The 25,397-nt window shown below is 43.5% G+C and overlaps 1 protein-coding gene across 2 annotated transcripts in view; it reads left to right on the plus strand.

The window, feature by feature from the left end:
- Nucleotides 1-19,934, plus strand: part of KARS1 (lysyl-tRNA synthetase 1) — a 54,225-nt gene extending 34,291 nt beyond the window's left edge. For both annotated transcript variants that reach the window (XM_073605893.1, XM_073605894.1), the window contains exons 4-14: nt 1,288-1,381; nt 4,132-4,318; nt 6,474-6,599; nt 8,177-8,296; nt 12,197-12,359; nt 12,921-13,094; nt 14,391-14,476; nt 15,826-15,911; nt 16,108-16,234; nt 19,472-19,615; nt 19,696-19,934. In XM_073605893.1, the coding sequence (XP_073461994.1) occupies nt 1,288-1,381; nt 4,132-4,318; nt 6,474-6,599; nt 8,177-8,296; nt 12,197-12,359; nt 12,921-13,094; nt 14,391-14,476; nt 15,826-15,911; nt 16,108-16,234; nt 19,472-19,615; nt 19,696-19,779 (1,391 nt within the window). In that variant the 3' untranslated portion in view covers nt 19,780-19,934. The remainder of the gene's footprint in view (nt 1-1,287; nt 1,382-4,131; nt 4,319-6,473; nt 6,600-8,176; nt 8,297-12,196; nt 12,360-12,920; nt 13,095-14,390; nt 14,477-15,825; nt 15,912-16,107; nt 16,235-19,471; nt 19,616-19,695) is intronic.
- The last annotated feature ends 5,463 nt before the right edge of the window (nt 19,935-25,397 follow it).

Here is a 25,397-nt window from a genome sequence, read left to right on the forward strand (position 1 = left end):
AATCCAGAATGGATTTTGGTTGGTTTTATCTAAAATATTTATTTAAAACTTTATAAATTTATGTTTTTTTTTTTTTTTGTTTTGTTTTTTTTTTACAATTACTAGTATAACCACTTGCCTACCGGGCATTTCGCCCCCATCCTGCCCAGGCCAGTTTTCAGCGCTGTCCTATTTTGAATGACAATTGCACGGTCATGCAACGCTGTACCCATATGAAATTTTTATCATTTTTTTTTTTTTTTTTGGTGGTATATAACCACTTCAGCTCTGGAAGGTTTAACCCCTCTCATGACCAGGCCATTTTTTGCGATGTGGCACTGTGTTACTTTAACAATTGCGCGGTTGTGCGACGCTGTACCCTAATAAAATGTATGTCGGCTCCCCCCCCCCGGCCCCCCCCCCAAATAGAGCTTTCTTTTGGTGGTTTTTGATCACCTCTGCTGTTTTTATTTTTTTTGGGCCACAAACAGACTGAAAATTTTTTAAATAAAATATTTTTTACTTTTTGCTATAAAACATACCTAATAAAAAAGAAATGTAGAAAGTCGAATTTCTTCATCAGTTTAGGCTACATATTGTTGGTATAGAAAAATCCCAATGAGCGTATATTGATTGGTTTGTGCAAAAGTTATCGCGTCTGCAAACTATGGCATGTTTTTATGAAATTTTTTTAAATTTATTTTTTCACTGTACTAAAGATACTGGAAAGGAAGGGGTTAAATGTGTCCCTAGGGAGTGTTTGCTAACTGGTGGGAGAGGGGGGGGGGGGGGGATGCTTTGATTGGGGGAAAGACAAAAATCTGTGTTCCTGCTTAGCGGAAACACAGGATCTCCATCTTCCCCTCTCACAGAATCGGCCTTGTTACAAGAATGATCGCCGGGTTTTGGCGAGCACACTGATTGGCTCCCACTGTGTCCAGTAGGGGTGCAACAGATCAAAAATCCTCATAGGTTGGATGAGTGGATTTCTGGCCAGGTTATATGACAGATGAGTTGGACGTGAACTGGTGCCGGAGCTTTGAACTCTACACTTTTTAAGCCAATATCCTCTATAGCTGGTGATTGTTCTGATTGTACTCGCCAGGAAGCCGTCACTCCACACCGCCAATCATAGGCAGCGTGTGTTATGTGCAGCTGCGGGTCGGGAAATGCCTCATTGGCTATGATTGGCGGGGTGCAGTGACGGCTTCCTGGTGGGTTTGATCCGGACACGCCCGAGCCCATCATTACCGGTGAAATGTATGGTGTTCATGGTGACAGCTGTGTCTTCCTTCATTTTGTTTTTAGGCAGGATCCATGCCAAGCGCATTTCTGGAGCCAAACTGCTCTTCTATGATCTGCGAGGTGAAGGTGTGAAGCTGCAAGTCATGGCAAATTCTAAGTAAGTGTTTTACAAGTCATTTCCCTACCTTACACCTGTGACCACAGTACACATTGGGGGTTGATTTACTAAAACTGAAGAGTACAGCTCTATATAGAAACCAATCAGCTTCCAGGGTTGTTTTTTTTTTTTATTTTTTTGTCAGCTTTATTGAACAAGCTGAAGTTAGAAGATGATTGGCACAACTGCACCAGATTTTGCACTCTCCAGGTTTAGTAAATCAGCCCCAGTAAGTAATGTATCACCAGCAAACAACCTAAAGTATAAATAAAACCTTCATAGAAAACAAAAAATGTCAATCTGTGTGTGTGTGTGTTCCCCCCCCCCCCTCCTCCTTTGCACACCCCCATCACAGCAGTAGTCGCCTCCCCCATCACAGCAGTAGTCGCCTATTTCTTCCAAAGCAAGTCACAAAGTAGGAAACGGTTGTGTCACGCCCCTCCAGCCTGTGTCTTAGAATAAGAGGGAGGTGAAGCCACCATTATTCTACATGTAATATCCCGCCCCCCTCATTGTGTTTAGCTAGTTAGTGGACATGGAAGCTCTAACGAGCAGGGCCCTCTGATCCCTCCTGTATTGATTTGTATTGTAAGTGTACTGTCTGCCCTCATGTTGTAAAGTGCTGCTCAGACTGTTGATGCTATATAAGTCCTGTATTATAATAATAGAGGAGGGAGGGAGTGGTATTGTCATTTAGCACTGTGTATACGACCACGTTTGTGACTCTATAGTCACATAGGGCTGCTCAGATGTGATAGGGAGGAAATACTCAGCATAGGAACTGAAAACTGAGCATGTGCAGAGCTGTCACCACAGATCACCGCAAAATCCCTAGCTGAATTGGGGACATGGACAGGAGGGGAGATGGCAGGATCAACGAGAAAAAGAATTTTATAGTGACTGAGCACAAACCGCATGTAATACACCATTTATTGATCTTCTTTTTTTTTTTTTTTTTTTTTTTTATGATGTGGGTTTAGTGACACTTTAAAGTGATTGTAAAGTCTCATTTTTTTTTTTTACAAATTTTTTATTTATTTAGTCAAAGGGAAAGGTCCATGGACCCCTGATACAATACAAATATATGTTTAACGTGAACCAAACAATGAAGAATATTACAATATTAGGCAGTAAATTGTCAGACGGCACTGTAAATACATTGTCTAGTTTGGTAAACCATGTAGACATCCCTTATTTTATTTAGAAGAAAGTCAAACTGTCACTGTGTAAAACACAGAGCAAGGTCAGAAAAAACAGATGGAAAGGAGTATAGAAAGTTGTAAACCTAGGATAGAATAAGAAAGGCTATGGTAAGTTAGGGGGAAGAAGAGGGGGGTGGGGTGGAGGGTAATGTGACATTTAAAGTCTCATTTTTATAAGAAAAAAAAAACCAACAAACATGTCATACTTGCCTCCTCTGTGTAATTGTTTTGCACAGGGCAGCCCAGATCCTCCTCTTCTTGGGTCCCTCTTCTGTTCTCCTGGCCCCCCCCCCCATCCCAGTAGAGTGCCCCCACAGCAAGCAGCGTGCTATGGGGGCACCTGAGCCGAGCTGTGCCCCGCCTCTCTCTCTCTCGGTCTCTCTCTCTCGGTCTCTCTCTCTCTCTCGGTCTCTCTCTCTCGGTCTCTCTCTCTCTCTCGGTCTCTCTCTCTCTCGGTCTCTCTCTCTCTCGGTCTCTCTCTCTCTCGGTCTCTCTCTCTCTCTCTCGGTCTCTCTCTCTCTCGGTCTCTCTCTCTCTCGGTCTCTCTCTCTCTCGGTCTCTCTCTCTCTCTCGGTCTCTCTCTCTCTCGGTCTCTCTCTCTCTCGGTCTCTCTCTCTCTCTCGGTCTCTCTCTGTCTCTCGGTCTCTCTCTCTCGGGGTCTCCCCCCCCCTTGGCTAACTGACTTTGACAGCAGCGGAAGCCAGTGGCGCCGCTGCTGTGTCTCAGCCAATCAGGAGGGGGCGTCTAGACTGCCAAGACACTTGTGGACAGTGATGGGACCTATTCTGGGAGGCTGCTGCACACAAAAGGCTTTTTATCTTGATGCATAGAATCTATTAGGATAAAAAAAAAAACCTTCTGACTTTAAAACCTCTTTAAGGTAAATGACTTTTTTTTTTTTTTAATGCCGTTTTACTGGCTTTTCTCATTAGCATGTACCATGTTTTTTGCAAATGATCGGATTGCACAGGCAGGCTTTTTATAGCCCCATACACACTATTAGATTTTCTGTAGATTTTTGTCTTCAGATTTCCCAAAAACATATAATATGAGGTCAAACCTTAAAAGTTTCAATTTGTATGCAATCAGGCCGGCCCTCGCACTACATGGGTTTGGTAAATCTGAAGACAAAAATCTGCAGAAAATCTAATAGTGTGTATGGGTCTTAGTTCCACAACAGCTGGAGGGACACAGGGGGGTGACTTGTTGGTGACATTCTAATAAGAGATTCTAATGAGAACACTCTTGTCATGTTCCCTGTTAGCATTATTCTGTAATAGTTTTTTTTATGTATAGCCTTTGTTGGAACATGCTAGAAAATATTTCATGATCTAGGACAGCAATTAGCGAACCTCCAGCTGTTGCAAAACTACAAGTCCCATCATGCCTCTGCCTCTGGGTGTCATGCTTGTGGCTGTCAGAGTCGTGCTATGCCTCATGGGACTTGTAGTTCTGCAACAGCTGGAGGTCTGCTAATTGCATATCCCTGGTCTAGGAGTTAAAACCATGTCAGGCTATATAATGACCGTATCCTCTCCAACCCTACAGATTTTACAAGTCTGAAGAAGAGTTTATAGCAATAAATAACAAGCTTCGCAGAGGAGACATTCTCGGAGTGAGGGGGAACCCCGGGAAAACCAAGAAGGGAGAACTGAGTATTATCCCCAAGGAGATGACGCTGCTGTCCCCCTGTCTGCACATGCTGCCGCACCTGCACTTTGGCCTAAAAGACAAGGTACAGCACACACTTCTGTTCTCTTCAATGGATCGCCACTTACAGGCACACCCCATCTCATTATCAAGCTGTCCTCTTTGTTTAGTCGGTTTTCTTTATCTGGTGGCTGCAGTTCTCGGCTTAAAGTGCTTCTAAAGGCAGAAGATTGTTTTACCTTAATGCATTAACCACTTGCCTGCCGGGCACTTTTACCTCATTCCTGCCCAGGCCAATTTTCAGCTTTCAGCGCTGTCACACTTCGAATGACAATTGCGCGGTCATGTAACACTTTACCCATATGACATTTGTATCATTTTTTTTTTTTTTCATACAGATAGAGCTTTCTTTTGGTGGTATTCAATCACTGAGGTTTTTATTTTTTGCTAAAGAAAAGAAAAGACCATAAATTTGGAAAAACAAAACATCTTTCATTGTTTGTTTTTTTTTTTTTTTTTTTAATAAAGTTTTGCAAGCAGGTAATTTTTTTTCTCATGCGCTGATGAGGCGACACCTGTGGGCGCCGATAGGCCACACTTACTGATGATGAGGCAACTGATGGCAGCACTGGTGGGCAAATATTGGCACCAATGTCCCTTTTACAAACAAAGGAGAGTTGCGGTCTGAAGAAACCACCTCTGCCACACTCCATCCCTAAATACAGCAAAAAGAAGGAAAGGATGGCCTTGGGACTTTGAGTGAGGTGGGAGAGATTCGGAACACTTTCACAATCAGTGCAAAAAATGTTTATTATTCACAAAATGCTCAATACAGAATGGGATCAGCAATAAGTGTGCGTTACCCCGGCATAGTGGCCTAGTAATGAAGCATAAGTAAAAAACAAATACAGTTCGTTACACTTGATTTGTACATTCATAAAACGTATTCTACAAGTATACATATATCATTTGAATTAGTAAAATACATATTACACAAGCATGGGTAGCAGTAGTATGTGACCATGTGGTGATCAACTTCAAATACCCAGCAAAGTGGGCATGCAGTGGCACAGGGGCTGATGCATAATTTGTATGTCTAGAACAAAAAATATTAAAAGTAATAAGAATATGGAAAATGACTAATGAGTCGGGGCACCGCAAAATGGTTGGCACGAAGGGTCCGTGATAAACGACCCCCGTACTTACCACTTGACTGGGTTGGGGTCACCAAAAAGACCGGGTCTAAGGATGGCGGCAATGAGCAAAGCCGGCACGGGGGCTGAGGGGAGTGGCAACCAACAAACGCTGCAGGGACAGACCAGGGAGCACAGCAAGGACAACAGGAGCTAATGTGGTAGGTGGTATGGAAGTGTCCATGAACAAATCTAGAAAAAATGTATATAAAAAGATACATGATGTCCCTTTTACAGAAGCCGGTTATCGGCTTTATTCTTTTCTCCTCACAATGTCAGCGTGAGGGAAAAAAAAGCCAATAACCGGCTTCTGTTTACATCGTGTGATCAGTTATTTACATTGGCTGACAGCTGATCAACGTGGTAAAGGGCCACTGTGATCAACCGAGTCCGAAGGGGGCATGGACGCCCTCCAGGCATTTTAAGCCCGCGCCGGCTTTCAGCTATAGCGTGGGCGAGTACAGGTAAGGGTGAAAAAGCCCTTCTACATGCAGCCCCCCTCCCCCTTTCCCTTACACTTACCTGAGCTCGATCGAGATCCAGTAATGTGCATGAGAGCAGCTGCTCTCATGGTTTTCTCACCCTCATTGAACAGAGGCAGCAATGGGAGCCTCTCACTTCTACTGCTGTCAATCATAGCCATTGGGGAGTGAGAGGGAGGCGCAGCTGAGCTCTGTGTCAATGGATAGAGAGCCAGCTAGGGACTGAATATGCACAAGTGCCCCTATAGCAAGTGGCTTGTTATAGGGGGAAGAACCTTAAGTGTCGCCAGGGGACCGGAGCAGAGGAGGATTAGGGCTGCTCTATACAAAACCATTAAATAGAGCAGGTAAGTATAAAATGTCGGTTATTTAAAAAAAAAAATAAATAAAAATGTGCCTTCAGCATCACTTTAACTCTTCTCTATTGCCCAGAGTTATTCGCCTGTTTTAATAAGGTGCGCATAGCCATTGCAGAGGCCAGAATGTTCTAATGTGCATTTGTAGAATGTTCCGATCCAAGGCGTTCACTATTTATGATGTTAAGACTGCTTTGCTTGACTTGCAGGAGACCAGATTCCGGCAGCGATACTTGGACCTCATTCTCAACGATTACGTGCGGCAAAAGTCATCACCAGGGCAAAAATCATCACCTACCTCCGCAGGTTTCCTGGATGACTTGGGATTCCTCGAGGTAACTATTTTCACCTCTGTATAGTATTAAACTACATAATGCTTTCACATGGTTTGGGGGTGGGGAATCGACCTTTTAGTCCAGCAAGACCTGACCCCCCCCCCCCCCCCCAACACATTGGTCTTCCCTCTAGATCCCACCCCCTGCGCACACCATCCTTCTAGTATCTATGTATAAAATGAAAAGGGGAGAACATTCTGAGGCTTTCTTTATCGTGCATCACGGGACACAGAGCACCATAATAATGACTATGTGTGTTATATACACTTACCTTTTAGGTGATTGGACACTGGCAACCAATAGCAAGACGGTTCCTCCCATATAACCCCTCCCACACCGGAAGGACCTCAGTTTTTTCGCCAGTGTCTTGAAGGTGATGCAGCTCGCTTAGGGACAATTAAGGGACAGATTTCGGACTTATTGTTTTTTTTTCCAGAGACCAATGGCATCCCATTCTTTGGTGCGAACCTTTGTGAAGGGAGTACCTGAGGCCACCGCTTTAAACCACCTTTATGTCCTTGGGACCTAAATTTGGTACTTTCAGCCTTACAGAGTCAGCCCTTTGAACCTATTAGGCATATTCCTTTTGTCCTATTGACCAGGAAATTAGTTTTCTTGGTGGCTATAACGTCGGCTAGAAGGGTGTCAGAATTGGCTGCCCTTTCTTGCTAGAAGGGTGTCAGAATTGGCTGCCCTTTCTTGTAAGGAACCTTTCATGGTTCTTCATCAGGATAGGGTGGTCATGCGTCCTCATCCGGATTTTTTACCGAAGGTAGTGTCCAAATTCATTTGAATCAGGATATCATTTTACCTTCCTTTTTTCCTAACCCTAAAACTAGGGAGGAAAAGTCGCTTCACTCACTGGATGTGGTGAGAGCGATAAAGGTTTACTTGGAAATGTCAGCTCCTTTTCGGAAAACTGAATGCTTTTTTTTCTTGCCTGAGGGTCCTAAAAGAGGACAGCCGGCAACAAGTACATCTATATCCAGGTGGATTCGCCAGACTATTGTCCAGGCGTATGGATTAAAGCACAGGGTTCCACCCCGGGATTTAAGAGCACACTCCATTAGAGGGGTTAGTGCATCATGCGCAGTACGCCAGCAGGTGTCTATGGCTCAGGTTGCAAAGCAGCCGTTTGGTCTTCAGTTCATACGTTTACCAGGTGGATGTGAGATCTCAAAAAAATGAAACTAGGTTTGGCCACAGCGTGTGGCAGGCTGCTTTAGAATCTCAGGCCCGTTGGGCCTAGGGATGATGTGCCCCCCCCTCAGATGCATTGCTTTAGGACATCCCACATAGTCATTATTATGGTGCTCTGTGTCCCGTGATGTACTCCAAGAAAAGGATTTTACAGGTAAGCTGTTTTAAAAATCAGTTTTTTTGCACCCATTCAGGATGACCCCTTTACTACAGCAATACATCCTCCACAAATTCCTGTCTTTATGGAATGACTACTCTTGATGTATTAAATGTTTCATTCTGTTCCAGGAATGGGCACACTTTTGCTGATTTTTTTTAGATTGTTTAGGCAGGCCGCATATATTGTTCTAAGGATACTGTGGTGTCTTTCTCGATAGATTGAAACTCCGATGATGAACATTATTCCTGGAGGTGCTGTTGCCAAACCTTTCATCACCCATCACAACGAGCTGGACATGGACCTGTATATGAGGATCGCTCCTGAGCTCTATCACAAGGTAAACATGACATGTGCCCAGATCTGGAGGTGGGAGGTGACACAGGATGGGGACCCGCAAGGTGTTTTTTTTTTTTTTTTATATATTACAGATTATACTGAATGTGGGCAACATTAAAGTGGAACTTCGATCATTTTTTTCATCTTTCCATCTGTTAAATCCTCTGCCCTTTTCTGCCAATAAATACCTTATACAGCCCAGGTTCTTGTCTGGTCATTAGCCTAGGCCAGGGGTAGGCAACCTCAGCCCTCCAGCTGTGATGAAACCACAAGTCCTGTGAGACATTGCAAGACCCTGACAATCACAGGCATGACTCCTAGAGGCATGATTGGATTTGTTTTTTCACCACAGCTGGAGTGCCGAGGTTGCCTAACCCCTGGCCTAGGCTTATGACTAAGTATGAGCTCCGGCGTGTTCGCACAGCCCACGTGCAGAGCCCGCCAGGAAGTCGGCACTGCGCTGCGCTAATCACAGGCAGTGAGACATTGTCCCTATGCGAGGCTGCAGAGATCAGGACAATGTCTCACTGCCTGTGATTAGCGCAGCGCCGATTTCCTGGCGGGCTGTGCGAACACGCCAGGAGCTCATCCTTGCTTATGAGATCATGCACAGCTCACTCTCGAGAGTTTGCCAGGAAGGGGCCAATGAGAGCTGCAGAGCTGGGGGTGTGCCTCTGAGTGTCTTTGTAGTGGAGAAGGGGTTCCTCAAAGGGTGGGAGTTTAACGGACGATAAACAGAAATAAGATCTAAAAAGTACAAAATTATTGAAAAATACTACCGAGTGGAGAAAAACAATAAAATCAAATCAAACACATAATGGTGAGGACGGCATGCAACCAGACTAATGGAATAGCCCAAAACAACTGTCAAGGAGACAGGAGATGGCCAACGTATTTCAACATACGAGTGGAAGTCTTCTTCAGGGACAATAGGCTAAAGAATGCCAGATGTGTGTCCTTAGTACTTAGGATACACATCTGGAATTCTTTAGCCTTGAAACGCGTTGGAGATCGCCTGTCTCCTTGACAGTTGTTTTGGGCAATTCCATTTGTTTGGTTGCATGCTGTCCTCACTATCATGTGTTTTGATTTTATTTTTATTGTTCTCCACTTTGTAGTATTTTTCAATAAATTTGTACTTTTTGATCTTATTTCAGTTTATGGTCCGTTAAACGCCCACCCTTTGAGGAACCCCTTCTCCACTTCGTGTATCAGGGATGTGGACCCTAATCAGTCTATCCAGCTAGTTGGCAAAAAGCTTTCTATTAACCTCTGTGTGTCTGTGTAAATCCAGGAAGTGAACAGGCAGCAGCTTCAGCTGCCCACAGTCAAAATGGCTGCAGCCAGACTCAATTGAGGGAGATTTCTGTTGCATATTTGGCAAGTACAGAATCGCAGCATATATATAATATTATGCAAAGTGATTGCAGGGAAGCTTCAGAATGGCAAAGATGTTTTTATTACAAATTATGATGAGCAGACTGCAGTTCCTCTTTAAAAGTGTTTAAATGACATTATTGAAATACAAATGTCATTACCCCATGGGCACCGCACAGGCTCCAGCCAGGAGCCCAACAATTCCTAAAAGTTTTGATTGCTGGCACCACTGCCTGCTTCATAGGCATAGCATGACTCTGACAGCCACAAGCATGACACCCAGAGGCATGATGGGACTTGTAGTTCTGCATCAGCTGGAGGTCCACCAATTGCATATCCCTGCTCTATATAATAGGCCAAAGGGAAGTAGGCAAATAATGACTATGCAATCCTGGGAAGTTTGTATTCCATTCTTTAATCAGTATCCTTAAATACAGGGCAATCGTAGAAGAAAACCTGTTGGAGTCTACAAAAGACTGGGGTGGAGGTTCAATGAAACATCCAGCCAGAGCTACAATGGAATGGTTTAGATCAAAGCATATTCATGTGTTAGAATGGCCCAGTCACAGTCCAGACCTAAATCACATTGAGAATCTGTGGCAAGACTTGAAAATTGCTCTTCAAATGCTCTCCATCCAATCTGACAGAGCTTGAGGATTTTTGCAAAGAAGAATGGGCAAAAATGTCCCTCTCTAGATGTGCAAAGCTGGTAGAGACATCCCCCAAAATACTTGCAGCTGTAATTGTAGAGAAAGGGGGTTCTACAAAATATTGACCCCGGGGGGTGCCATACAAATGCCCCCCCACACTTTTCACATATTTATTTGTATCATTATCCTTCCACTCCACAATTATGTGCCACTTTGTGTTGGTCTATCATATAAAATCCCAATAAAATACATTTACATTTTTGGTTGTAACATGACAAAATGTGGGAAATTTCAAGGGGTATGAATACTTTTTCAGGGCACTGTATATATGAGGAGCCATGTGTTTGCTTAAATCATAAGCATGCTGTGCTTTGAGCAATGCAACACATTGATTCTTGTATAGGTTACAAATGACTTCTTCTCTCTTCTTCTTCTTCTTCTTCTTCTTCTTCTTCTTCTTCTTCTTCTTCTTCTTCTTCTTCTTCTTCTTCTTCTTCTTCTTCTTCTTCTTCTTCTTCTTCTTCTTCTTCTTCTTCTTCTTCTTCTTCTTCTTCTTCTTCTTCTTCTTCTTCTTCTTCTTCTTCTTCTTCTTCTTCTTCTTCTTCTTCTTCTTCTTCTTCTTCTTCTTCTTCTTCTTCTTCTTCTTCTTCTTCTTCTTCTTCTTCTTCTTCTTCTTCTTCTTCTTCTTCTTCTTCTTCTTCTTCTTCTTCTTCTTCTTCTTCTTCTTCTTCTTCTTCTTCTTCTTCTTCTTCTTCTTCTTCTTCTTCTTTTCTTCTCTCCTTCTTCTTTTCTTCTCTCCTTCTTCTTCTTCTCTCCTTCTTCTTCTTCTCTCCTTCTTCTTCTTCTCTCCTTCTTCTTCTTCTCTCCTTCTTCTTCCTTCTTCTTCTTCTTTCTTCTTCTTCTTCCTTCTTCTTCTTCTTTCTTCTTCTTCTTTCTTCTTCTTCTTTCTTCTTCTTCTTTCTTCTTCTTCTTTCTTCTTCTTCTTTCTTCTTCTTCTTTCTTCTTCTTCTTCTTCTTCTTCTTCTCTCTTCTTCTCTCTTCTTCTCTCTTCTTTCTTCTCTCTTCTTCTCTCTTCTTTCTTCTTCTTCTTCTCTCTTCTTTCTTCTTCTTCTTCTCTCTTCTTTCTTCTTCTTCTTCTCTCTTCTTTCTTCTTCTTCTTCTCTCTTCTTTCTTCTTCTTCTTCTCTCTTCTTTCTTCTTCTTCTTCTCTCTTCCTTCTTCTTCTTCTTCTCTCTTCTTTCTTCTTCTTCTTCTCTCTTCTTTCTTCTTCTTCTTCTTCTTCTCTCTTCTTTCTTCTTCTTCTTCTTCTTCTCTCTTCTTTCTTCTTCTCTCTTCCTTCTTCTTCTTCTTCTTCTTCTCTCTTCTTTCTTCTTCTTCTTCTTCTCTCTTCTTTCTTCTTCTCCTCCCTTCTCCCTTCTCCCTTCTTCTCTCTTCTCCCTTCTCCCTTCTCCCTTCTCCCTTCTTTCTTCTTCTTCTCTCTTCTTTCTTTCTTCTCTCTTTCTTCTTCTCTCTTCTCCCTTCTCCCTTCTCCCTTCTTTCTTCTTCTTCCTTCTCTCTTCTCTCTTCTCTCTTCTTCTTCTTCTTCCTCTTCTCTCTTCTTCCATTATGTGGTTCAGCAAAGAAAAAGTGGACCCCATTACCATTGATTATGGGCAGTTATCTCCTTGTCTGTCTTTTTCTGGCAGCAACCGTACCTCATTTTCCATTGGTCCATTTCTGTTGAGGTGACCTAAATGGAAACCATAGGAAAAACGGTGATGATCTAGTTAGGCTTATTTTTTTTTTTCCTCCTGTGATTTTCTTCAAGGTGGTCGAATTACCAATGCTAATGTAGGACAAGTTGCCGGATTATAATGGATGGAATTTTTCTTACAGATGCTGGTGGTCGGAGGCATTGACCGTGTATACGAAGTGGGCAGACAGTTCAGGAATGAAGGAATTGACTTGACCCACAACCCTGAATTTACAACCTGTGAATTTTACATGGCCTATGCAGATTACCACGACCTCATGGAAATCACTGAAAAGCTGCTGACAGGTAAGACTTTGTTTATTGAGAGTACACCTCGCTTTTGTTCAAGCCCAGCTCTAAGCATCATTCTTTTCATACCAAGTATAACTAAAAGTACCATGGAAAGACCCTAGATACCCCGAATCCTACCACCCAATCTCATTACTATAGGTGGACATTAAAATTCTAGCTAAGATCCTAGCCTCCCGCCTGAATCAGGTCATCCTATCACTGATCCACCCCCGACCCTGGGAAAAAAAAACACTAAGAAGGAAGGGGGGTTGGAGGCGCCAACTGTAATGACCCTGTCATATAATATTAGTGTAATACATACTTACTGGTTCACAGGGTGGCGGTGTCCATCAAGGGTTGAGATGTCCTGGGATGTGCTGAGGTGCAGGCTTCGGTGGCAATCCTTCGGCTCTGGGGATGTTTACTCCTGGTTTGAAAGCTGTTCCGCGGTGTCCATTGTGTGGAAGCTCCACGCTAACCACCCTGGAACGCGGAAGTGACGCCAGCAGTGCACGGCATGCATCCAGACACAGATTAGAGATTACAGGAAATAATCTTCTTGCATTTCTCTTGTAGGGATGGTTAAGCACATACATGGTAGTTACAAAATCGTATATCACCCGGAAGGACCTGATGGACCGAGCCAGGAAATAGACTTCACTCCACCCTTCAGAAGGATCAGCATGGTGCACGAGCTGGAGAAAGTCCTGGGAAAGAAACTCCCTCCAACAGACCAGTTTGATACTGAAGGTAAAGGCAGTTGAAACTGATTTTAGGGTATGTTTACACTGTATGCAATTTTACTGCTTTAACATGGTGAACTTTAACAGTTCACATCACATTCAGTCCGGTGCAATTTATTTATTTTTTTTTTTCTACATCAAGAACACATGAAAAGCAAGTTATTTGGTTTCCAATGGCATAGTTCACACCAGTGCAGTCAGTTCCAGGGCTTTCCAGATCCAGAAAAAAAAAAGTAGAACGTGCTGCATTTTTCCTGCACTGACTGAACTTTACTGGAACGCGGTAAAACGCATCAAAATGCACTCCAACTGAAACGCACCGGCCCCCAGTACAGTGGGAAAAAAATAGGAAAAAAAAGCACCTGGAATAATCTGGAAACGCATTAAAAATCGCACTGGAACTGACAATTTGCGCGGTCATGCAACGCTGTACATAAATTGAATTTGCCATTTTTTTAACCACAAATAGTTTTCTTGTGATGGTATTTGATCACCTCTGCGTGTTGTTTTTTTTTTTTTTTTTTTTGTTTCTTTTTTGCGTTATAAACAAAAAAAAAATTTTGCAAATTAAACTATTTTTTACTTTCTGCTAATAAAACATATTCAATAAAAAAATGTAAAATATCAGATTTCTTCATATATTTATGCCAATATTCATTCTGCTACATATTTTTGGTAAAGAAAAATCCCAATAAGCGTACAGTGATTGGTTTGCCAAAAGTTGTAGAGTCTGCAAACTACTTTACAGACTAATTTTACACTACTAATGGAGACGATCAGCGACTTGTAGCAGGACTGCAATATTGTGGTGCACAACCTGACACTAACTTGACACTTTGTGGGAACCAGTGACACAAATACATTGATCAGTGTTAAACATATGCACTGTCACTGTGCTAATGATGGAGTTTTTGTGTTTACACTTTCACTTTGTCCTTTCACTAAGGGATGTGCTGGATTTTTTTCCCCTGCAGGGAAACCAAATCCAGAACGTCCCCACTGTCAGGACAGAGCTCTGTATTGTTTACATAGGCAGAGCTCCGTCTGGTGTGTCTCCTCACCAATCAGCAGGTGCCGGTGGACACTGGCAAGCACCTGCTGATCGGCGCAGCTCGCCCCCTACTGGGAAGTGCAGAATCTCATTCATATATAATAAAAAAAAAAAAAAAATATATATATATAGAGAGAGATATAATATATATATATATGAGAGAGAGAGATATTCTGCACAGAGCAGTAAAGCTGCTATAGGGTAACTGGTTATTGGAATTATTTATTGATCGGTTATTGTTCGGTCTTCCAGAGACGCGCAAGCTGTTAGATGACATCTGTGCAGAGAAGGATGTTGAATGCCCACCTCCAAGGACCACTGCAAGGCTACTGGACAAGGTAGGGTCCTTACTATGCCTGTTTACACTGGTCAGATTGGAGTACTGGCAAAGACTACAAGTCCATGTATTGGCTCAGAGAAGTTTACTTCTTACATAGTGTTTTTTGTGTTAATTCACCTTTGTAAAAAAAAAGATGAAATAACACTGTGTACACCCTCGCCCATCCCCCCAGCCCCAGTTGTACTTGCCTCCATCAGTGATGAGCTGTCAGTGCCCATATAGCCGGTGCAGTGGATTTAGGGATTCGGAACTCCCGCTCTTCTCCCCCTTCTTTCTGCAGCTCTTCAAGGATGGATCAGAGCTATTCCGATTTGGTCAGCGCCGGCAGAGAGAATGGCTCTGATCCTTTCTGGTAACACTGCAGAAAGAAAGGGGAGAAGATCCGTGGGCCGCTGCGTGGTACTGACAGCTCTTCATCCTCGGAGGCAGGAATCAGGGTGGTGGCACTGGCCGAACTACCAAAGTCGCAAAGGTCCCCACTTGCGACCGGGCCCTGGCATTCCGTCACTGTCACGGGGGGCCCCAGCAGGGTTGCTGGCCCCAGGGCTCTGAGCTGAGAGCTTTTCTCTTATACAGCCCAGAGCCTGCACTGACAGTTCTACCTCCCTCAGGCGGATGGGAGAGGAGAGTGCCAAACTGCTCCTTCTCCTCCCACCCCTCTCCTCCTGTGTGCACTGCGGGAAGTGTGAAGCTAAGCAGCTGAATTTAATCATTCAGCTTCTGGACTTCACACTTTGTGTGGCGCACACAGGAGGTGAGGGGTGGCAGGAGGAGGAGCAGATCGTTACTCTTCTCTCCCATCCGTAGGAGGGAGGGGAAACTGACAGTGCAGGCTCTGGGCTGTATGAGAGAGACGCGCTCAGCTCAGAGCCCTGCTGATAATCAGTGCCCTTTTTATCAGTGTAAACAACTTACTGATGGTCTTGCCAGTTAATGGCTCTCCTTTCCCCACACAGAGGCAGCGTGGGAGGAAAGGACTGCCGATAACCAACCAGCAAGTCTGTTTTACATGTGATCAGCTGATCACGTGGCAAAGGGCTGCTGTGATTGGCTCTTTACAGTGATCAGCTGTGTCAGAGTGCACTGGAGGCAGGGATCTAGGAGGACGTAGATGGACACCCTCCCAGGATTGGAAGCCCGGGACTCGTATGGAAGGGGGTTCAGGGGTGCCCTCCGTAGTTTCTTGTATGGGGACCTGAAGGTTCTAGTTGCATCTCTGGGTGGTGGGGTGGGTTATGGTGTCTTTACTTTTTTTTAAATTTTTTATTTAATTTTTTTTTTTTTTTTTGAATCTGTGAAAAATTTCTCATTTTTAAGCACTAAACTTTATGTATTTCTGTTTTACAGTTGGTTGGTGAATTCCTGGAAGTAACATGTATTAATCCAACTTTTATTATTGACCATCCTCAAATCATGAGCCCTCTTGCCAAATGGTAGGATTCTGACCTGATCCCTTCTGAAGCTTTTTGTTCTGCATCTAGATGTGTATATATGTGTATGCATGCGTATATATATATATATATATATATATATATATATATATATATATATATATATATATATATATATATATAATGTATATGTGTGTGTGTGACATTGATGTAACATTTGTTCTTGTTTCTGTGTCAGGCACCGGTCAGAAAAGGGACTGACGGAAAGATTTGAGCTTTTTATCATGAAGAAAGAGATTTGCAATGCCTACACTGAGATGAACGACCCGATCCGACAGAGGGAGCTGTTTGAAGATCAAGCTCAGGTAATTGTGATTGGATCACACAGGAAAAATCCCTGATGTATTCACTAAGATGTTCACAGGATATGACTTATGTTCATTAACTATGTAGGAACCAGCCGCTGCAGGTATACTGCGGCAGGTTGGGCAAATCATTGTAGCTGTACATTGGCCGCTTTAAGACCACTAGGGGGTGTGCATGCGCGCATCGACAGAGCTGATGCGTGTGCCCAGCGACTGCGATGTCCTCTGGGCACCTGCGATCACTCCCGAGAGAACGGAGATCTGTCAATTTAAACAGACCTATCTCTGTTCTGTCAGAGAGGAGATCTGCTGTCTGTACTGGTTGTGAACAGCGATATGTCTCCTCCTCCAGGCAGTCCCATCCCCATACAATTAGAAATACCTCCCTAGGACACACATTTAACCCCTTGATTGCCCCCCTAGTGTTAACCCCTTTTCTGCTAATGACATTTATACAGTAATCAGGGGCTGTTTTTAGCTCCGCTGTATAAGTGTCAATGGTCCCAGAAAAGTGTCCGCCGCAATATCGCAGTCCCGCTAAAAATTGCACTAGTAAAAAAAAAAAATGTATAATAAAATTGCCATAAATCTATCCCCTATTTTGTAGATGCTCTAACTTTTGCGCAAACCAATTTTTTTTTTCCTAGAAATATGTAGAAGAATACATATCGCCCTAATAAGCTGAGGAGGAATTTTTTTTTTCATTTTTTTGGATATTTATTATAGCAAAAAGTAAAAAATATTGTGTTTTTTTTTTTTCTTCTTCTTTAAATTGTCAGTCTATTTTTGTTCATAGCGCAAAAAATAAAAACCGCCGAAGTGATCAAATGCCATCAAAGGAAAGCTCAATTTGTGGGAAAAAAGACATCAATTTTGTTTGGGTACAACGTCACACGACCGCAATTGTCAGTTAAAGCGACGCAGTGCTGAATCGTAAAAAAAAGGGCCTGGTCTTTAAGGGGGCAAATCCTTCCGGGGCTGAAGTGGTTAATGGATATCAAAACTCAAATTGCAGTTTATCAGTCCTTCGATATGGTGTTAGTATTAGGCTGGTCATTGATCGATCAAAATTTGGCAGTAGTAGGGGGCAGCTGAAATTCAATCCATATGTAGCCTCTAATGATCAAACAGGAATGTTGGAGAACTTTTTTTTTTTTTTTTTTTTTTTTTTTTTTTTCAGCCAATGAAAAAAATGAATCGTCCCCGGGCAGCATTAGTTTATTAGTTTTCTTCTTTTTTTTTTTTTTCTCAGGTTTTTTTCTTTCACCTTTTGATCCTTCCAGTAATACACTTCATAGTACAACACTCGTTTTCTGCATTGTATCTATGAAGGAGCATTTTTACTCTAGAACAGGAAGTATGCAAGAATCTGTATACAGTGCCTTGAAAAAGTATTCATACCCCTTGAAATTTTCCACATTTTGTCATGTTACAACCAAAAACGTAAATGTATTGTATGTGATAGACCAACACAAAGTGGCACATAATTGTGAAGTGGAAGGAAAATGATAAATGGTTTTCAACATTTTTTACAAATATGTGAAAAGTGGGGGGGGGCATTTGTATTCAGCCCTCTTTACTCCCTAACATCTAGTGGAACCAATTCCCTTCAGAGGTCACCTAATTTAGTAAATTGTCCACCTGTATATTCTTTATTCTCAGTATAAATACAGCTGTTCTGTGAAGCCCTCAGAGGTTTGTTAGAGAACCTTAGCGAACAAACAGCATCATGAAGGCCAAGGAACACACCAGACAGGTCAGGGATAAAGTTGTGGAGAAGTATAAAGCAGGGTTAGGTTATAAAAAAAAATCTCCCAAGCTTTGAACATCTCACGGAGCTCTGTTCAATCCATCATCGGAAAATGGAAAGAGTATGGCACAACTGCAAACCTACCAAGACATGGCCGTCCACCTAAACTGACCGGCCGGGCAAGGAGAGCATTCATCAGAGAAGAGCCAAGAGGTCCATGGTAACTCTGGAGGAGCTGCAGAGATCCACAGCTCAGGTGGGAGAATCTGTCCACAGGACAACTATTAGTCATGTTCTCCACAAATCTGCCCTTTATGGAAGAGTGACAAGAAGAAAGACATTGGTGAAAGAAAGTCATAAGAAGTCCTGTTTGTAGTTTGTGAGAAGCCATGTGGAGGACACAGCAAACATGTGGAAGAAGGTGATCTGGTCAGATGAGACCAAAACTTGAACTTTTTGGCCTAAAAGCAAAACGCTATGTGTGGGGGAAAACTAACACTGCACATCACCCTGAACACACCATCCCCACCGTGAAACATGGCGGTGGCAGCATCATGTGGTGGGGATGCTTTTCTTCAGCAGGGACAAGGAAGCTGGTCAGAGTTGATGGGAAGATGGATGGAGACAAATACAGGACAATCTTAGAAGAAAACCTGTTGGAGTCTACAAAAGACTTGAGACTGGGGAGGAGGTTCACCTTCCAGCAGGACAACGACCCGAAACATCCAGCCAGAGCTACAATGGAATGGTTTAGATCAAAGCATATTCATGTGTTAGAATGGCCCAGTCACAGTCCAGACCTAAATCACATTGAGAATCTGTGGCAAGACTTGAAAATTGCTGTTCATAGACGCTCTCCATCCAATCTGACAGAGCTTGAGATATTTTACAAAGAAGAATGGGGCAGAAATGTCCCTCTCTAGATGTGCAAAGCTGGTAGAGACACCCCCAAAAAGACTTGTAGAGAAAGTGGGTTCTACAAAGTATTGACTCCGGGGGGCGCCATACAAATGCCCCCCCCACACTTTTCACATATTTATTTGTAACATCATTTTCCTTCCACTTCACAATTATGAGCCACTTTGTGTTGGTCTATCACATAAAATCCCAATAAAATACATTTACATTTTTGTTTGTAACATGACAAAATGTGGGAAATTTCAAGGGGTATGAATACTTTTTCAAGGCACTGTGTATGGGTACATTTAAGGTCTGCAAGTGGTTAAAAGGGCTTCCAGGACCAAGAGATATGATGTATTAGAAATCATTCATTAAGGTTCCAAAATAATAAATTGACAGCCAATGTCACATGATATGGCTGACTGACATTTGGGGGGTCCCAGTGTCCTTCATTTTCCATGTGATTGTCCTGTAGGGGTGGGGGGGGGGGTATAGTCCAGAACAGGATTCCAGCTCATACAGAGATCTCCCGGTGTGTAGATCCTCTACAAATCTGATATAATCTCTTCTCTTGTGCTTTTTTCCAGGCCAAAGCAGCGGGTGATGACGAGGCCATGTTCATCGACGATAACTTCTGCACCGCCCTGGAGTATGGGCTGCCCCCTACAGCTGGGTGGGGGATGGGCATTGACCGCCTTACTATGTTTTTAACCGACTCCAACAACATCAAGGTATGTTGGGTTTGTAAGGACGCTCGGCCATTGTGTGTTCTTCTCCCAGGTATCTAATACCCGTCTGTTTATGTTTCCAGGAGGTGCTTCTGTTCCCCGCAATGAAACCGGAAGACAATAAAAAGGAGTCTGTGCCCGGCCAGACCCCGGGAACCTCCGTGTGACCTCCGTGTGACCTTCGTGTGACCTCCATGTGACCTCGCTGATCTGTCTGATTTTTAGGGGGGTGTTTAATGTGATTTTTGTCTGGGGCTCTGTCTGCGCCTAGATACAGCTCGTTCTGCTTTATACTGAAAATAAATTATAAAGATTTACTGTCTGGATTTTTTTTTTTTTTTTTCCATCCTGTAGATCGCTGCCAGAGCCATTTTTGCACATATGTTATCCCCTTCAGCTGCCCCCTACTACTCTTTTGATCGATCAATGACCAGCCTAACACTGCCGCCCTATCGAAGGACTAATAAACTGCAATATGAGTTTTGAGTTTAGATATCCTTTAACCACTTCATCCCCGGAAGGATTTGCTGCCTTAATGACCAGGCCACTTTTTGCGATTCGGCACTGCGTCGCTTTAACTGACAATTGTGCGGTCGTGCGACGTTGTACCCAAACAAAATTTACGCCCCCACCCCCGCAAATAGAGCTTTCTTTTGGTGGTATTTGCTCATCTCTGCTTTTATTTTATTTATTTTTATTTTTTTTTTGCGCTATAAACAAAGAAAGACCGACAATTTTGAAAAAAAAACAATATTTTTTACTTTTTGCTATAATGTCCCCAAAAAAGTAAAATGACTTTCTTCATTGGTTTAGGCCAATATGTATTCTTCTACATATTTTTGGTAAAAAAAAAAAAAAATCACAATAAGCGTATGTTGATTTGGTTTGCACAAAAGTTATAGCGTCTACAAAATAGGGAATAGCCTTTTTTTTCTTTTTTTTTTTTTTTTTTTTTACTAGTAATAGCAGCAATCTGCGATTTTTAGTGGGACTGCAACATTGCGTGGACAGATCGGACACTTTTTTTTTTGGGACCACTGACATTTATACAGCGATCAGTGCTAAAAAAAAAAAAAAAAAAATGCACTGATTACTGTATAAATGTCACTGGTAGGGAAGGGAATAACACTAGGGGGGCTATCAAGGGGTTAAGTGTGTTCTAACTTTGAGGGGAGGGGACTGACTAGAGGAGGAGCCAGATCGCTGTTTTTACCTGGTAGGAACACACAATCTGTCTCTCCTCCCGTCAGAACAGGGATTTGTGTGTTTACACACACAAATCCCCGTTCTGGCTCTCGTGGCCGGCAGCAATCGCGCCCGCCGGCTACGCGCATCGGGTCCCCCCGCCATGCACCGGGTGCACGCGCGCCTGCTGTGGCTCTTAAAGGATTTGCGCAGGAGAGCCAACCTGCCGCCGTATATGTATGTGAGCCGGTCGGGAAGTGGTTAAAAAAATATCATTTTAGTCCTGAAGATTACATAAAACCCTCAAACATATATTTTCTGAAAACAGACACCCTAGAAAATTAAAATAGTGGTTGTTCCAATTTGTCACTTGATATTACCACCCGGTTGCAAAACCCCCCCCCTCCTTCTTTGTCAGGTCCATACCGATGTATGGACCTGGCAGTGAAAGGGTTTAGATAAATCAGTGTAGCGCTGGACATGAATCTGAGCGAATGAACAATAGTGATAATAATAAAAATTAACATCTACAAATTATTATAAACAATCAATATATCACCAGTGAATAAACTTTCATCAAAAAATGATGTGCTCAAAAACTTGTGAAAAGTCCAAGCAATAATGACAAAATATGAAAAGTTATAAACAATAGTCCGGAAAAATAAATCACGTGCAAAAAATTGTCCCGTAGACCACTTAATAGTGCTGCCCACCACCGGAAAGAATGAGAGCTTACCAGAAAGCCTGTGACCGCCCTTACTCAGGGGGGGGTCTAAACAGGCATAGCAGGTCAGTGTAGAGATCCTATAGAGCCGCAACTGATGTCCCTCTGGTCACCTCTGATGTCAGCCTCCCAACAATAGCAGTTGGGGAAAATCCTCGATTCCGGGAAAAACTCCAGTGGCCAATGCTCCAGCAGGAATAAATCATAAAGGAAAAAAAGGGGGACTCCAGTAGTGTAGAGGACCAAAAAAACGTTTTATTTAAAAAAAAAAAAAAAACAAATGCTTCCTAATGCATCCACAAGCACTGTATAGGTCGCATATAAGGTGCAGATAAGCAAATAGCAATAAAATCCGTCACTAGACAGCAAAATAACACTACCGCCGTTTAGTTTAAAAGCGCGCATGCGCAGTACAAGCTCACGTTGTGACCCTACGGCCGTTTCGTCACAACTGACGTCATCAGGGGTACCTCGTAGGGTCACAATGTGAGCTTGTACTGCGCATGCGCGCTTTTAAACTAAACGGCGGTAGTGTCATTTTGCTGTCTAGTGACGGATTTTATTGCTATTTGCTTATCTGCACCTTATATGCGACCTATACAGTGCTTGTGGATGCATTAGGAAGCATTTGTTTTTTTAACTAAAATGTTTTTTGGTCCTCTACACTACTGGAGTCCCCCCTTTTTTTTTTCCTTTATGATTTATTCCTGCTGGAGCATTGGCCACTGGAGTTTTTCCCGGAATCGAGGATTTTCACCAGAGTGTCTACTGCTATTGTTGGGAGGCTGACATCAGAGGTGACCAGAGGGACATCAGTTGCGGCTCTATAGGATCTCTACACTGACCTGCTATGCCTGTTTAGACCCCCCCCTGAGTAAGGGCGGTCACAGGCTTTCTGGTAAGCTCTCATTCTTTCCGGTGGTGGGCAGCACTATTAAGTGGTCTACGGGACAATTTTTTGCACTTGATTTATTTATTTTTCCAGACTATTGTTTATAACTTTCATATTTTGTCATTATTGCTTGGACTTTTCACAAGTTTTTGAGCACATCATTTTTTGATGAAAGTTTATTCACTGGTGATATATTGATTGTTTATAATAATTTGTAGATGTTAATTTTTATTATTATCACTATTGTTCATTCGCTCAGATTCATGTCCAGCGCTACACTGATTTATCTATACAATTGTTGCCTTATATCAGGGTTATAGTGTTTAGCAGCAGGACTCGCATCAAGTTTTTCACTAATGATTTCTCACTAATGATTTTTGTATCTCCACATTATTTACCTAGCGCAGTTCTTTATTTTTAGTGAAAGGGTTTAACCCCTTCAATACTGGGCACTTTCCCCCTTCCTGCCCAGACCAATTTTCAGCTTTCAGGGCTTTTGCATTTTGAATGAGAATTGCGCGGTCATGCAACACTGTACCCAAATGAAATTTTTATCATTCTTTTCCCACAAATAGAGCTTTCTTTTGGTGGTATTTGATCACCTCTGCCGTGTTTTATTTTTGCGCTAAGAATAAAAATCGACCGAATATGTTGGAAAAAAAAAAAAAGTTTTTCTTTGTTTCTGTTACAAAACTTTGTAAATAAGTACGTTTTCTCCTTCACTGATTAGCACTGAAGAGGCGGTACTGATAAGCAGCACTGACAGGCATCACTGATGGGCACTGAGTGCCATCCCTATTGGGCATTAATTGGCATTCCTGGTGATCCTGGGTGCGCATCCCTGGTGGTCCTGGGGGGGGGGCTGCACTGATAATCAGCGCAGACCCCCCCCCTGTTAGGAGAGCTCAGTTCTCTACTTGTGTCTGGCAGTGTGAGTGGAGGAAAAGCCGATAAACGGCTCTTCTATTTAGGGCTCTTTCACACGGGGCAGATCAGTCATGATCCGCCCCGTGAACACCCGCTTGCTCAGCGGGGATCACTCCGCCGATCCCCGCTGAGCAGGAAGATGACAGGTCCATCGCTGCACGCTGTGCAGCGGCGGACCTGTCAGAGCGCCGCTCTCCCCTATGGGGGGATCGGATGATGACGGACCATAGTGTCCTTCGTCACCCGATCCGAAAACGGATGGAAAAGTAGGTTTTACCTCCGTTACACTTTTCGGATTGGAGCGGGTCGGATGTCAGCGGACATGTCACCGCTGACATCCGACGCTCCATAGGGATGAATGTATGTCCGTTTTTCATCCGAAAACGGAAGGATGAAAAACGGACATACGGATTGTCCGTGTGAAAGAGGCCTTACACTGTGATTGGACACAGCTGATCATGTGGTAAAGATCCTATGTCAGAGGCTCTTTACCTCGATCAGAGATGCGGTGTGTCACACGGACACACCACCGATAGCCGCGCTGCGCGCCCAGTTAGGATAACAACCACTTCCTGGTGGTCATTCTGCATACAGCGGGCAGGAAGTGGCTAACGGCTGGCTTGCTCAACTGCCATTCTCTTGTCCATTTGGAATGCCCTTTATATGTTACAAGGTGTTTCCTGACCGCAACACACAGGCCGTGTCCTTCCAAATTCACGTCAGAGCAGACACTAACCCTGGAAGCAAAATAAAATAAAATTCATCACCATGTTGGTGAGGAAGGAACTGGCGAAGGCCACATATAAGCAGAGCAACATGTCAAATTAAAAAAAAAAAAAAAATTATCAGCAGAATCCCTGAGTTGGAAAAAGGATGCCCCCCCCCCCCTGTGAGTATTTTGTTGAACTACCTTTTCCTTTAATTCCAGCCTATAGTCTCCTGGGATTTGTCTCTACTAACTTTGAGCATCTAGACACTGTAATATTTGCCCGCTCTTCTTTGCAGAACTCAAGTCCAGTTACATTTGATGGTGACGGTTTGTGGACTGCAGTCTTCAAGTCATTCCACAGATTTTCAATGGGGTTTAGGTCTGGACTCTGACTAGGCCATGCAAGGACATTCACCTTTTTCTCCTTCAACCGCTGTGTGCTTTTGGGTCATTGTCATGTTGGAAGGTAAACCTTCTTCTCGTTGACAACTTTCTGGCAGCAGATTTGATGGTACTTTGCCCCATCCATTCTTCCTTCTATCCAGACAAGTGCTCCAGTCCCTGCTGCAGAGAAACACCCTCATTCCGGGATATTGCCTCCCCCCCATACCGGGATATTGCCTCCCCCCCCCCCCCCCCCCACAACAGGATATTGCCTCCCCCCCCCACAACAGGATATTGCCTCCCCCCCCACAACAGGATATTGCCCCCCCCCACAACAGGATATTGTCTCCCCCCCCCCCCACAACAGGATATTGCCTCCCCCCCCCCCCCACAACAGGATATTGCCTCCCCCCCCCCCCACAACAGGATATTGCCTCCCCCCCCCCCCCACAACAGGATATTGCCTGCCTCCCCCCCATAACAGAATGTTGCCACCCTACAACAGGATATTGCCTCCCCCTCTCCCCCATACCAGGATATTGCTATCCCCCATAACAGGATATTGCCCCCCCCCCCCCCCCCCCCCCATACCAGGATATTGCCACCTCCATGCTTTTTACTATAGGAATGGTGCTATTTGGATGGATTCCTGCCAGACATCGTTTGTTGTTGAGGCCAAATCCTTCCATTTTCGACTTGTCTGACCAGAACCCCTTTTTCCACCAGGCCTTGGAAACTTTGCGGTGCGTTTGGCATAGCTCAGTGGTGACTGCATGTGGCTTTTTTTTTTTGAGGAGTGTCTTTTTTTTTTTTTTGCACCCCTCTCACCATACAAGCCACATTTGTGGATAATTTGTGATATGGTTGTCACATGCACGCAATGACCACTCTGTCATAAATTCCTGCAACTACTTCGGAGTTGCTGTAGGCCTCTTGGTAGCCTCTCTGACCGGTCTCCTCCGGG

The sequence above is a fragment of the Aquarana catesbeiana genome, linkage group LG11, assembly GCF_042186555.1.
Source record: "Aquarana catesbeiana isolate 2022-GZ linkage group LG11, ASM4218655v1, whole genome shotgun sequence".
In the NCBI taxonomy this organism is placed as follows: domain Eukaryota; kingdom Metazoa; phylum Chordata; class Amphibia; order Anura; family Ranidae; genus Aquarana; species Aquarana catesbeiana.